Consider the following 14,295-nt stretch of genomic DNA (forward strand, 5'->3'; position numbering starts at 1 on the left):
GAGGCAAGGAAAATCCAACTGGCTTGGCTCCCTGCTTGGAATAAGGGAAGGAAAAAAAGAAGAGAAGCCGAGCGAATGTGAATGACCCTGGCCTGCAGCGGAAGTGTGGGCTCACTGCGGACTGCTCACCCTCACGCCCAGGGCTGGCCCCCAGCTGGCCCCGGGTGTGGGGGACACAGCCAGAGGGATCAGAAAGCTCAGACCCGGTTAGCGCTCAGCACCCAGCCGCTGGCTCCCTGCGACCCTGGAAACGCGGCTGCCTCAGCCCTGCCCCACCGTTGGGGGCCCTCCGGGAGCCCGCCCCCCCACCCCCTGGGCAGAGCCCCTGCCCCCCACCCCACCCCGGGAAGCACGCAGCGCTTCTACAGACCACGACCAAACCTCCAGGCCGATGCAGTTCCAGTCAGGGGCAGTGACCCTGTGCCGCTCACTGGCCAGCTGCTCCCGGGGTGCCCCGGCCTCCTTCCCAGCCCACCTTCCTCTACAAACCGGCTCAGGGTTGAGGCCCAGAGCACCTTCCAGAACAGCAGCACTCTCCTTTTCCTGCCTGGACTATGGGGCTCACGACATCACATTCCTGTCCCTCTGGTGTCTGTCTCTGTCCCTAGGCTCTCGGCCTCATGAGGACAGGGGTGCCCTGTGCTGTGTGCATGTGAGCATCCAGCGCCTACACCAGGGGCTGCTGCTAAGAGCTCCTTCGGCCCCTACTTGCGGCAAATGCGTCACCCCCCTTTTATGTACACCTTCCTTCTCTCATTGTTCTGGGACCATCAACATCGTTTCTGTTCTGTTTCCTTGTGTGTCGTTTAATGGTGTGGAATCAACACTCCATTTTATAGGACACGGAGCTATCTACAGTGGCTCAAACTGTGAGTTACCACAGAAAGAGATTCAGAGCCCAGAGCTCGATGCGCAACAGCCTGTCAGCCTGTCTGTCCACCTAGAACCTGCTGGTGGCCTCCATGGGGGTGACGCCCTGACCTTGACGCAGCCTGACCTACGCTCAGAAGCTGCTTGGCTGAGGTGGTTTGAAGGTGACCCTCTGGGTAACCCAGGGCATGTGTAGGCTACTTTACTTGTAGGTGATATTGGGTTGAAAATACTCTTTACTGAGAACCTGCAGCGTATGGTCACTGTCCTGGAGGCGTCCCCAGGTGGGATTGCCTCTGGTTAGGAGCTGGGATTCCTCCCTGGCAGCGCCGGGTCCCTGCCCCTGGGACTGGCTAAAGGCCGCCCAGACTGGGCTCTGCAGGGCCCAGGCTCCCGGCCGGGATGCTGACGCTGCCCACAGAGCCTTCGGGATGCCAGGTATTGCCAAGTCTTAGGGGTGACATGGCATCAGAGCAGCTGCCCTTTTCTCAGGGGCTGGGGCATCCCGGGCCGAGAGCCAGGCCAGCCTGTGAGAGGGGCTTGACCCCCACTTATCGCTCAAGGTCCTCGGAAAATGGGGAGGGTGGCTCTCAGGCTTCTCCAGCTAGGCAGGGCCAAAGGAGCTGGGCAGGGCTTGGGGTGGCCCAGGGGACTTAAAAGGAGGACCCCTGCAGTGGTCACCTCACGCCTTCCTGACCGCAGCAACATGGCCTTTCTGTGGCTTCTCTCCTGCTTCGCCCTTGTGGGGGCCGCCTCCAGTCGTGAGTGTCGGGACCCCGGGGATCCCAGGGTTGGCCTGCCAGGCCTGGAGCGGGTTGAGACAGAGGTCCCCAGTCCTCAGCGGCCCTGCAGCCAGGCCACCGAAGGAGCCCGGGGACTCTGTCCGCAGTGAGCCCTGGGGCCCAGCCAAGAGGGAGTTTGGTGAGCCTTTCCCTGCACCTGGGGCCTCTGCCCAGACTGGCACGCTGAGGCTGCAGGGAGCACAGAGGTCCTTCGGGGTTCTCTGAGCACGTACACCCCAGCCAGGGGGCTGCCCGAGACCAGTCTGGGCCGCACCGAGTTCTGCGGCCTCTGGAGCGGCTCAGGCGGGGTGCTGCAAGCAGAGTAGGGGTGTGTCGCAGGAGACTCTCAGCCCCCCTCCTCGGGTTTTTATTTATTGTGCCAGGCACTTGTGAAGTCCTTTATTTTCCATTTAAAAAGGAGAAGAAAGAGAAAAAAAAATTCAGAAAATAATATGACAACCATGTACTTACATCAGGGTTTTGCAAATATTACTTTTTAGCAGACTGGCTTCAGGTATTTCTTTTTTTAAAACATAAAATAGATTCAGCTAAAGCCACCCTCCCCCTCCTCCCCTGGTGGAAGGTAAGCCCGATGCCAAGCTTGCTGTGCCTCATTTCTGTGCGGGTTTTACCAATTTACTACATATTTATAAATCCATAAACACTGTATGGAATGTGTACAAACTTCCACAAACAGCATTATACTCTACATCAATTTTAAAATGTGCCTGGGGCACCTGAGCCGGCACAGTCGGTAGAGCATGCGACTCTTGAACTCAAGGTGGAGAGTTCGAGCCCCACAAGGACAGTTTACTTAAACACAGAAACAAAAAGGGGGGGCTTTTCCCACCCATTCAGGTGTAACGTTTTAGATTTATCCCTGTTGGTACAGAGACCCATTCACTGTAATCACCGTAGTCAGCTGCGTAAATACGTCCTGGTTTAGTTCAAATGTTTTTAGTGTTACAAAGAAAGTGATTAGTACGATGACCTACGTTTTGGCAATAATGCTCTGCGTTGGGTTATGCAGGGACAGTGGGGCAGGTGCTGGCCTGTGTCACCTCGAGGAGGGCTGCCTGGTGCTCGGGGCTGCGAGACCCTAACTTTGCTTGCACAGGTGCTGAGATTTCCCCAGGTGCTGGCACAGCGAATGCCTCACAGACAGATTAAGTACACCCATCTTTTCTCACCGTCTGTGACAATTCAAGCCCTTGTTTTCTGTTTTCTCCGTGGTGCGGAATCCAAGTCCTGTTTTATTAGCTAATTAAGACACTGAACCTTTATACGAGAATAGTTCCTGAACTCTCTGGAGGAGGAAATTCAGTGTGGGCACGGCAGGCTGGGACGTACCACTGGCTACCCCGCCTGAGCAGAGCATCCAGGTTCTAGGCCCCCGTGCACTGGGGCTAGCGGTGTTCATGCCACTCCCCCCATCCGACAGGCGAGCTCTGACCTGTGAGGTGAGTCCTGTTTGCTCCCCAGTTTACTGAGGAGGGTGAGCAGTGGAGATTTCAGTGACCCCCTGAGGCCTTACAGCAAGAAGGCTGGGCCTGGGAGTCCAGCCCCGCGGGCTGATTTCTCAGCCTGTTTTCTGCTCCTTCGTCGAAGGCTTCGGGTGGGAGCAGCCCGGCCCCCCGTCCTCCGCGGCCTTGGCGGCACGACCGGGTTAGCAGGTGTACGTGGGGCTCCTCGTGCCTGCGGGCTGAGGAGCGCAGCCCAAGTTGCCTGGGGGCGGTAGGAGGGCGGTGTGGGGTCCTGCCCTGGCCTGGAAGAAGCCAGGAATTCTGCAGAGTGGCCCTGGGCCTCAGCCTTCTTCCCTGCCCCCTGCTGCCCGCCCCCCTCAGACTGCGGGGTCCCCGCCATCGAACCTGTCCTGAACGGCCTGTCCAGGATCGTCAATGGGGAAGACGCCGTCCCGGGCTCCTGGCCCTGGCAGGTGTCGCTGCAGGTGAGGGGGTAGTCTGTACGTGAGTGGGGGACACACTGGGGTACGAGCCGGGCTGGGGGCCGCTGGTGTCCAGCTGGGCCTGACCCTCCGCGTCTTCCTCCAGGACAGCACCGGCTTCCACTTCTGCGGGGGGTCCCTCATCAGCGAGGACTGGGTGGTCACGGCCGCCCACTGCGGGGTCAGGTGAGGCCCGGGCAGCCTCAGGGCTCTGCTTCTGGCTATTTTGGGGGGTGAGGAGGGAGCAGGAGCCACCCCCAGGCCTTAACCTCCACGTGACTCCCCCAGGACCTCTCACCTGGTCGTGGCCGGGGAGTTTGACCAGAGCTCAAGTGAAGAGAACATCCAGGTCCTGAAGATCGCCGAGGTGCGTCCGAGCCCCGCCGCCTGGCCGAGGCGCGGGGGCAGGGGCGGGAAGGACAGCCCCTCGGCTGCTTGAGACGCAGCGCCCGGGGTGGCCGGGGTGGGCCTCGACTTCTCTTTCCGGGCCCCTGTGGGTCCGTGTCCCCTCGGGGGCACCGGAAAAAGAACTTGCCTCCTTGCAGCCCTCAGATTGCCGGCGAATCCGAGGGCCTAACGCGGTTGTTCTGGCTCCGCGCACAGGTGTTCAAGAACCCCAAGTTCAACATGTTCACGGTCCGCAACGACATCACCCTGCTGAAGCTGGCCACGCCCGCCCGCTTCTCCGAGACCGTGTCCCCCGTGTGCCTGCCCCAGGCGACCGACGAGTTCCCCCCGGGTTTGATGTGCGTCACCACCGGCTGGGGGCGGACCAAGTACAACGGTGAGGCCACCTGGCATGTCCTCCCAGGGCACGCGTCTGGCCTTGGGGCCGCCTGAGCAGCAGGAAGTCTCCAGGGGGCACCCAAGTCGCTTTTCCCTTTTTCTTTTTTTTCCAAAATGCAGCGCGGCCATAAATCTTTCTGTTTATTTAAAACTCTCTTAATGAAAAACCTACCGAACATGAATAGAGATGAGCTGAGGGATGCCTGGGTGGCCCAATCAGTTCAGCATCTGCCTTTGGCTCAGGTCATGATCCCAAGTCCTGGGATCGAGTCCCGCCTCGGGTTCCCTGCACACAGGAGACTCTGCTTCTCCTCTGCCTCTGCTGCTTCCCACCCCTCGTTCTCTTTCTCTCTCTTTCTCTCTCTCTCTCTCTCTAACAAATAGATAAAATCTTTTTAAAAGATCAGCATAAATACTCTGCTGGAAGACGAACTGGCTGAGAAGCAGCCAAGGACCAGCAAGCCTCGCCCCCGCCGCCTTGCACCGGGGCCCGTCGCCCCATCCCCGGCCCGACTGCTCCCCACACCCGAGGACAGTGGCCGTGTTGAGCCGCTCAGGCGTCCGGGTGCAGGGGGTGGGGGCCCCCCTCGGTCCCCGGCTGCTCCCCGCCTGCACTCCCCCTGCAACGTGGTCCTCGCTGCTCCTGCCCAGGCCCCAGCTCCCCTGCTGGCCCTTTAACAGGACAGGAGCGGCCAGGGGAGGGGGCTCCCTCCTGTGCCCCCCCCAGAGCGGCGGGCCCCCGCGGTGTCCCCTGCCGAGGGTGTCAGCCCCCTTCCCTGGGAGACAGCGCCCCCCAGCGTCTCCCAGGGCCGGGGGGAGGGGGGGGTGGTCTCAGCTACCCCACGGGAGCCGGGCGACACTCAGGGGAGGTCGGCAGCTCGGGTCCCGGGGCCGTGGCAATGGCCAAGGACTAGGACCAGGCAGGGGAGGCGGGGTCTCCAGGCGGCCGCTGGTCCCTGCCACCCTGGGGCGGCCTGATCCCCCGGCCGGCTGTGTCCCCGCAGCCAACAAGACGCCCGACAAGCTGCAGCAGGCGGCCCTGCCCCTCCTGTCCAACGCCGAGTGCAAGAAGTTCTGGGGCAGCAAGATCACCGACGTGATGATTTGCGCCGGTGCCAGCGGCGTCTCCTCCTGCATGGTAGGCCCGGCTCTGCCCTCCCCGCCGTCGCCCTGCCCTGCCCTGCCCTGCCCAGGCCCTGCTCGGGTCGGGAGGGCGGCTCCTCTCTGCGGCACCTGCTCCCCCTGGCCCAGCTGGTGCAGGGCTCCCGGGGGCGATGGCGTCCTCCCGCCAGCCCCCCTGAGCTCGATGTGTCCAGCCCGATGTGCAGACGCCGGCCCGGTCAGGGTTAGCCCGCTGCCCCAGGCCCTCCGGGAGCAGGTGACAGCTGGGGCTGCCATGGGGCCACAGCTGGGGGCTCCTGCCCGCTCCCCGTGCCCACACTACGCTGGTCATTTCCCTGCACAGAACCTGGGCTGGGGCAGGTCGGGGCACACCAGGGTCCTGGCACCCCGCTTCGGCCTTGGAAACGAGTCCCTTCTCTTCCTGCAGGGTGACTCTGGTGGCCCCCTGGTCTGCCAGAAGGATGGAGCCTGGACCCTGGTGGGCATCGTGTCCTGGGGCAGCGGCACCTGCTCCACCTCTGTTCCTGCTGTGTACTCCCGTGTCACTGAGCTCATTCCTTGGGTTCAGGAAATACTTGCTGCCAACTGAGCTCTTGGTTCCCACTACCCAAACCCTAAGTGTTTCCAATAAAGGCATATAAAGGGAAGCACTGAGTATGCCTGTATCTGTGTGGCCCAGGAGACATGGGGCTGTCCCCCTGGGGTGACCTTGTCAGCCCCCTGTTAACATTCCTGACTTCTTAGGGAAGCTGTACGCATTTCCCATCCTCCTGGCTTGGGACTCCACCAACTAAGGTAGAACCTTACTTCTACCTACTGGACCCAGCTTTACCCAAGGAGCTTTCTGGAAGGGAGCTGTCCTGGCCAGGCTATGGAGTCCATAGCCCTAGAGGGTGAGCTTCAGGGACCCAGACAGCCTGCCCATGAAACCTACTCCTGGCACCATGTGCTCCTGCATCGCAGGTCCTCCCTCTCCCTCCCTTCCAGTGTCCTTTGCCGGTCCTTGCTGGGGTCCCAGCGCCCCCACAGGGCAGTGAGCCTCTGTAGCTCCAGGAGGCTCCAGGCCAGCACCAGCGCCGGGCCCCTCTGTCCTCTCAGTTCCCTCCGTGTCCTCTGCATTTCTGGGCCTCAGCAGTTAAATGTAGGGGTTCAGCGCTGTTGGCCAGGCTGTAGGTGGGAGCCGGCTTCCTTCCTTAGGAGGCGTCGGGACGGGCCCCTATTTTTGTGAGGCGAGCCCACCTGCCTGAGCCTCGTTGCTTTTCCTGGGGTTTGCACAATGGCAGCAGCTTAATTTTAACATTTCTTTCTCCTCTATTGTCTGGAATAGTTCCATAGAGACGCCCCTGTCTATCAGCCAATTGCGCAGCAGTGCTGCTCGCATGGCACACGGAGGGGAAACGGTTACCAACTTCTCCTTTACAGATTTTTAAAATTTTATTTTTATTTTTTTAAAGATTTTATTTATTCATGAGACACACAGAGAGAAAGAGGGATGCAGAGACACAGGCAGAGGGAGAAGCAGGCTCCATGCAGCCTGACGTGGGACTTGATCCCAGGTCTCCAGGATCATGCCCTGGGCTGAAGGCAGGCGCCAAACCGCTGAGCCATCCAGGGATCCCCTACAGATTTTTTTTTTTTTAAAGATTACTGCATTTATTTGAGAGAGGGAGAGGGCACGTGCGATCACTGGGGAGGGGCAGGGGGAGAGGCGGGACTCCAAGCCCACACTTAGCTCGGAGCCGGAGGCGGGGCTCGATTTCATGATCCAGAGATCACGGACTGAGCTGGAATCAAGTCGGTCGCCCATCTGACTGCACCACCCAGGTGCCCCGCCTTTACAGAATTTGAAACATTTTCTCTTTCACTGATTTTCAGGATAATTCATTTGTTCTTTATCATCCTCCAAAGGTGACCCAGTCCATTACGTTTTAGTGTTTTAGAATTATTATGTCATTCCTATAGATTTTAAGGTATACAAGGGTTGGGGTGCCTGGGCAGCTCAGTCTGTTAAGTGTCCGACTCTTGATTTCACCTCAGTTAGTGATCTTGGGGTCGTGAGATTGAGCCCCACATCGGGTACCATGCTGGGCATGCAGCCTATTTAAGATTCTCTCTCTCCCTCTCCCTCTGCCCCTCCCTACTCACTCTTAAAAATAAAAAAAAATAAAAAATAAACATTTAAATGTATACAAGGGTTTTGATCCGTCATATTTATTGTCTTTATTGAAGCTCAGATTGTGCCACCTGGACCAGAGGGAGCTTTTCCCCTTGGGTCAGAGACGTGCTGACATGGCCCAAGTAGGGTTTCAGAGCTTCTTCGCTGTCTGGAGTAACAAGATGTCCCAGGCCTGGAGTCAGCTCTTTGTCTAAAACTCTCTGGCTTAGGGATACCTGGGTGGCTCAGCGGTTGAGCCTCTGCCTTTGATTCAGGTCACCGGATCAAGTCCCACGTTGGGCTCCCGGCATGGAGCCTGCTTCTCCCTCTGCCTCTCTCTCTCTCTCTCTCTCTCTGTGTGTGTGTCTCTCATGGAAAAATAAATAAAATCTTAAAAAAAAAAAAAAAGAAAACTCCCTGTTTTCTTTTAGTTGGAAAAGGAATTTCAAGACCACAGTCTGGGTGAGGGGGATGCTTATGGTCATTGTGTTGTTTCCTTTCCAGTGGGCAGAGCAAGGGAATATTTATAGGTAAATCCTTTGAAAGATGAAATGCCTCATGAGTTCAAATACTGGCATTTCAAGTTCAAGACTAGAGCATTTTTTCCTTACGTGGAAATAGAGTACACTGGTATGTTTTTTGCTCTACGGCAAGAAGCCTCATTCTCAAGGACACAGGGAATGATGGAATTAGAATATCCCAAGATTATGTCTGTGCTACGTCTCCTACTACACACAGCCGTTGCAGGACAACAACACTGCCTTCACCAATATAATGGGTGAAAATGGTTGTGTTTTGCTGTCCCCGGTTTTGAATAGTTGTTGGATATCTCCACGGAGCCCTTCCCTGCTGTGACCTGTGTCTTGCAGCCTGCAAGTGTGTGTGTGTGTGTGTGTGTGTGTGTGTGTGTGTGTGTGTTTGGGGTTTGCCACCAGGCCTCTGGGCCTGTCTCTGTAGCCAGTTTGAGGGAAGCTCATTCTCTGTAGGTTTCTTAGGAGAGACTCATGGAATTAATGCTCCTTGGCATTGTGCATGGTGGGGGCGGTTTGGGCCCTCAACTGGCAATTAGAGCCTATCGGTACCCTTGAGTACCCACTCTGCCCTAATGGATGGAATTCCTGAAAGCATTTCTTTTGGACAATGACCACCATGTGATGTGTGCTCATAGAAGGTTCTGGAGGGAGACTGCAGGAGGAAGGTTCCGGCGGTTAGAGGATTAGTCTGAGGGTGTCCATGGGGCTCTGCCCCGGCCCCTCCCCCAACACAGGTGGTCCCTTAGTGATCTCCCCACCCTGGGCCCACCCAGTGATGGCCTCCCGTGGCCCTCCCAACATGGACACCAGGCACTCTGGCCTCCTGCCCTCTGCACCCCTGTTCCTCAAGTGAAGTCTTTCTTCTGCAGCTCTCTCCACACAGATACCGGTTTTCCGCAGCAAATGCACCATTTTGCGTTCCCACTGGTGATGTATGAGGGCTCCAATTTTTCCCCAACCACACCAATTCTAGTTGATTTCTCTTTTTTGGTTTTTACATATATCTGCCATCCTAATGGGTATGAACGCTATCTCACTCTGGTTTCGATTTGCATTTCCCTAATGAGTGGTGGTTTTGATCTTCTCACGTGCCCACCGACCACTGGTACAACTTCCCAATGTTTGTGATCACCACTGGCCCTGTAGGAAGGGGGCGTCTGCCTGCCTGCCCGCAAGTGAGGTCTTTCTTCTGCAGCTCTCGGCACGGACACTGGCTTCTCTGGCCTGTGTTCCACAGCAGAGGCACCATATGCTTTCCCACCAGTGATGCATGAGGGTTCCAAATTCTCCCTATCCTTCCCAGCTGTAGTTATTCCCCCCTTTTTATTATAAGCCCTCATCCTATTTTGTTAAGAATTGCTTTGAATATGTACTATTTCATTAATTTGATGCTACTGTTAATGGAATAGCTTCTTTTGTAAAAAATATTTATTTATTTGAGAAAGCGAGGGAGAGTGGGAGGAGGAGCAGAGGGAGAGGGAGAGAGAATCTTAAGCTGACTTTGCAGATCATGACCTGAGCTGAAACCAAGAGTAGGATGCTTAACCGACTGAGCCACTGGTGCCCCTGGAGCAGCTTTCTTAATTTCCTTTTCAGAATGTTTATTATAGGTACATAGGACCCCACTGATGTTTGTGTGTTGCCCTTGTACCCTGCAACCTTCCTGAAGTTATTAGCTTGAATCACTTGCTTGTTGATTCTTTGGGATTTTCTATATGTAGGATCATGTCATGTGCAAATAGAGATAGTTGTACTTTTTTCTTTCCAATTTTGATGATTTTATTAATTTTTTTCCTTGTGTAAATTGTTCTGGCTGGTACAATATTTGCTGGCAGTGGTGAAAGCAGGCATCTTTGGTCTTATTCCTGATCTTAGGGGAAAGCTTCCAATCCTTCACCACTGGACACACGTTACCTGTGTGTGTTTTTCATAAATGCCCCTTAGCATCAAGCTAGTTCTTTTGTATTAGTTTTCATTGTCTTAGTTTTCTGTGTGCTTTTTATCATGAAAGGGTATGGAATTTGGTCAAAGGTTTTTTTTCTGCGTCAATTGAGGCCATCATATGGATTTTTCTTCATTCTGTTAACATGGTATGTTCCACTGATCGGTTCTTATGTTCTTATGTGAGCCTGGGATAAAACCCACTTGGTCATGGTGTATCATCTTTTCAGTATGCCGGTGGATATGGTGTGCTAGTATTTTATGGAAGACTTTTACTTTTATACTCATGAGAGATACTCCACAATTTTCTTTTTTTTTTTTTTTTTTTGGTAATGTTTCATCTGGCTTTGGTATCAGGGTAACACTAGCCTCCTGATTTCGTTGTGTTTATTATTTGTGATTTCTAACATCTTAGTTTGGCTGTTTGGCTCATTAATTTGCTGCCTGTCCTCTTTCCTAATATGAATATTTCAGGCTTTACATTTCCCTCAAAGCACTTATTTCATTGATGCCCATAAATTTTGATATATAATATATGTCCTAAGTATTTTCTTTTTTTTTTTTTATGTCCTAAGTATTTTCTATTTCCATTATGATTTCTTCAGCTCATGAGTTATACGGCAGCATGTTTTCTCCTGCTCTAGTAAATTTTTTTAAAAGATTTCATTTATTTATTCATGAGAGAGATGCAGAGACACAGGCAGAGAGGAGCAGCCTCCCTGTGGAGAGCCCGATGCGAGACTCGATCCCAGGACCCTGGGGTCACAGCCTGAACCAAAGGCAGATGCTCAACCACTGAGCCATCCAGGAGCCCACTCTAGTAAACTTTCTATTGAAGACTTACATAATTAATTCTGCTATTGATACTTCTATTATGTTCTTTACTTCAATCACTGTGGTTTTCATGCCTATTATTTCTACTTGGCTCTTCTTTTTCTAGTTTCTTGTCCTAATTTGATATTGCTGGCAAATTATCTTATTTAGGATGGTTTTCGCACCCATTTTAAGTCTTGGTCCATTTCCACCCCCTTATGTCTGTTTCCAGTGAAGTCTGTAATTCCCGACTGTGGATATCTTTTAAAGGAGCTGAAGTCCTCAGAATTCTCCTTATTTTGGCCTAGGAGTGTATATTCCTACAGGGCATATACTCCATAGTACTGGGTCCTGCAACACACACACACACACACACACACACACACACACACACACACGTGAAAGCCCCTGGTGGGTAGCTGTCCCTTGAGCTCAGGACCCAGAGCAGTGGATGAGCCCCAGCCACAACCACAGCTCATCGCTGAGCTTCCCACCAGGAGACTGCTCTGAGCTACGTTGGTGCTCAGTCCCCAGGGAGAAGCAGCACCCAGCAGGGGTTGGGAAGGGTGGGGTGGGGCCATGGAAGTGGTCTTTCTCTCCTCCTTGACTCCCCACCAGCAGAGTTTCTGCATGATGCATTTATCCCAAGCACATCTTCCCTCCTTGTCAGAGGTGGGCAGGGGGCAGGCCCATTGCCCCAAAGCCCTGGAGTTGGGGTTCGGACAGTGCACTTCTATTTTATTCTCCCAGAGCTGAGCCCACAGCCTCCTGCCGTGGGTCACAGCCATGGCCACACACAACCCTCGGTTCAGAGCATCCTTTCCTCTCCTAGGTCTTTCTCCCATTTTTCTATTTCCACAGTTTCCTCTAGATTTCCCTGGAGATTGATGTTGGTGGGGGGAGGCGGCCTCCTGGAGCCCGAAAATCGCGGTCCTGGGCTAAGGTCGCCACCCAGTGGCCAGTATGAGAATCGCATGGCTGTGTCTTGCCACCGACCTCTAACTCCGCGCCGTGCAAAAGTAGGAGGCAAGCCAAGGAAGCGATTTTACATTACCTGGAAGCCGCACTAAAAAAAGGTCAAAAGAAATAGGTGATTTAATTTTATCACTATGTTTTATTTAACGCAGTATATACACATGTTACCATTTCAACATGTAATCCATGTTTTAAAATTAGTAATGGAATATTTTATTCTTTTTCTCATACTTTGTCTCTGAAATCCAGTGTGTAACTTGCACTTACAGCCCATCTCCAGTAAGATGCTAAATTTTCAAAAGGAATACTTGATCTGCATTTAAGTTTCATAAAAATTACAGTTGAAAAGGTTGATTTATGTATCCAAGTAGTTCCAAATATACATTTTTACAGTTAGTTGAATAAAGTTAATCAAATACTCCACAATTTAACTGGGAGACTGTCCCAGTCTGCAAACAGACCCTCTAGGATGGGATCCGCTGCCCCATATTCTTTTTCCAAGTTAGACACGTTTGACACAAAGCATGCCCCACACCTTCTCTGTCCGCAGGTGCCCTTGCTTCCTACCTAACTGAAACATCTGGATTGATCAGAAGAGAATGTTCTCCATTCACATCTGGACAATGTCACGCTGTTCACTGACCACCTATCAGCCTCCATCTGTACCCACAGCCTGGCAGATCCTGAGACGATTTATATCCCAGGCCCTGGGATTGTCGCCAGCAGGCAGCCCTTAGCTGTCAGCCCTCTCTGGGGAATTCCTCAGCTGAAGAGAATCGTTGAGAGCAAGGCCACGCCGCCTTTCTGGGCAGCCCCCACTCCTGATTGGTCAGGAGGGTTGTAAGCACCCAATCTCTTCACCTAAAATGAGGGTAGTGGTGAAGCCCACCTTCTCCCTCTGCCCAGCGCTGCATCCAGGTCCTCCTAAGCCAGGTGGGGAGCACCCTCCGAGAAGCTTTCTTTAGCTGAGCTTCATCTAGGAGTGGTCCCCAGAAAGCAGACGCCGGGATGGGGTTCTGGAGCTGGACCAGGGGCTGCTGGCTGGCAGTGAGGACCCCTGGCACAAGGTAACAGTGAAGTTGTTTTTTAAGATTTTAATTTTATTTATTCATGAGAGACACAGAGAGAGAGGCAGAGACACAGGCAGAGGGAGAAGCAGGCTCCACGCAGGGAGCCCGACGTGGGACTGGATCCCGGGTCTCCAGGATCAGGCCCTGGGCCGAGGGCAGGTGCTCAACCGCTGAGCCACCCGGGTGCCCCAGCAACGGGGTTGCTCACGTTTGCCGCTGATGAACTGGGTGGTATTCTGGTGGAAGAGGAGTCACCAGTGGGTTCCATATATCAGGAGTTTGAAGAACATGCAGGGAGGGAGAAACATGCATGAGGACCATGAAATGGCGTGGCTGTTGCTAAACCCAGTTAAGTTTTTGGGAAAAGAAAAGAAAAAGCTGAGAGTGATTGTCAGGCGCTGCGCCCTGTTGGGAGCTCAGGGAGAGGCGCTCCCCTCTGGGTCCGCCTGACCAAGGAAGCTGAGGACGGATCCGGGCTGGCCTCAGCCCATACAGGGGGCCGTGAGGCCCGGGCCCTGCGGGGCGGCGGGGCCCCCAGTCGGCCCCCTCGGCTTCTGGTCATGACGCTGAGCCAGGCCTGGCGGGAGATGCGGGGCCGGGCCGCAGGTGCTCTACAGAAGGCCGAGAAGGATCCCGCAGGTGCGCTGGGCCCTGGCCGCGGGTGCTGCTCGGCCAGGTGAGCGTGAGCCGCGGGTGCTGCTCGGCCAGGTGAGCGTGAGCCGCGGGTGCTGCTCGGCCAGGTGAGCGTCATCTGCCCTGGGAGCAGGGAGTGCTGGGTCGAGGCCGGCCCGGGGGGGGGGGCACCCATAGGCTGCCAGGGGGCTCCCAGGGGGCTCCCAGAAGCACAGGAAGCAGCTCTGGGTCTCGGTGGATGAGGCCGAAATGCCAGAGGTGCGGGGATGGGGAAGGGCCAGAAGTGGGCTCCACGGGCCCCGGGCGCGAGGCCACCGCAGGGGGCTGGCTGTTCCAGGGGAAGCCCAGGACGTGCGCCGCTGACCAGAGCGGGAGGGAACGAGCGGGTGACAGGGGCCAGGGCAGGCCTAGGAAGGCCCCTGGGCTCCCCGCGCCAGGCCGGGGGTGGCGGGGGGCGCTGCCGCGGAGCTGAGCTGCCCAGGGCCACCTGCTGGGACCCCTGGGTGCGCGGCCGCGCAATGCAGTGGCCTGGGGGTCCTGCCCTGCTCCGTCTCCTCGGGCCAGCAGCCCTGGGGCAGGGTAGAGGGACCCCTAGAGGGGCTCTGCTCCGTCTGTCCGACCTAACGAAATCAAGGGCGATGACCAACAGGCTAAGTTGCCCCCCAGTCTG

At 55.1% G+C, this 14,295-nt stretch overlaps 1 protein-coding gene across 1 annotated transcript; it reads left to right on the forward strand.

The window, feature by feature from the left end:
• The first annotated feature begins 1,473 nt into the window (after positions 1-1,473).
• On the forward strand, positions 1,474-6,152 carry CTRB2 (chymotrypsinogen B2). Its single transcript, XM_038538311.1, has 7 exons — positions 1,474-1,631; positions 3,497-3,600; positions 3,704-3,783; positions 3,886-3,964; positions 4,201-4,381; positions 5,388-5,521; positions 5,933-6,152. The coding sequence occupies exons 1-7, from the start codon at positions 1,577-1,579 to the stop codon at positions 6,092-6,094; spliced, it is 795 nt and encodes a 264-aa protein (XP_038394239.1). The 5' UTR covers positions 1,474-1,576; the 3' UTR covers positions 6,095-6,152.
• Positions 6,153-14,295: the final 8,143 nt, after the last annotated feature.

The sequence above is a fragment of the Canis lupus genome, chromosome 5 (genome assembly GCF_011100685.1).
Source record: "Canis lupus familiaris isolate Mischka breed German Shepherd chromosome 5, alternate assembly UU_Cfam_GSD_1.0, whole genome shotgun sequence".
In the NCBI taxonomy this organism is placed as follows: domain Eukaryota; kingdom Metazoa; phylum Chordata; class Mammalia; order Carnivora; family Canidae; genus Canis; species Canis lupus.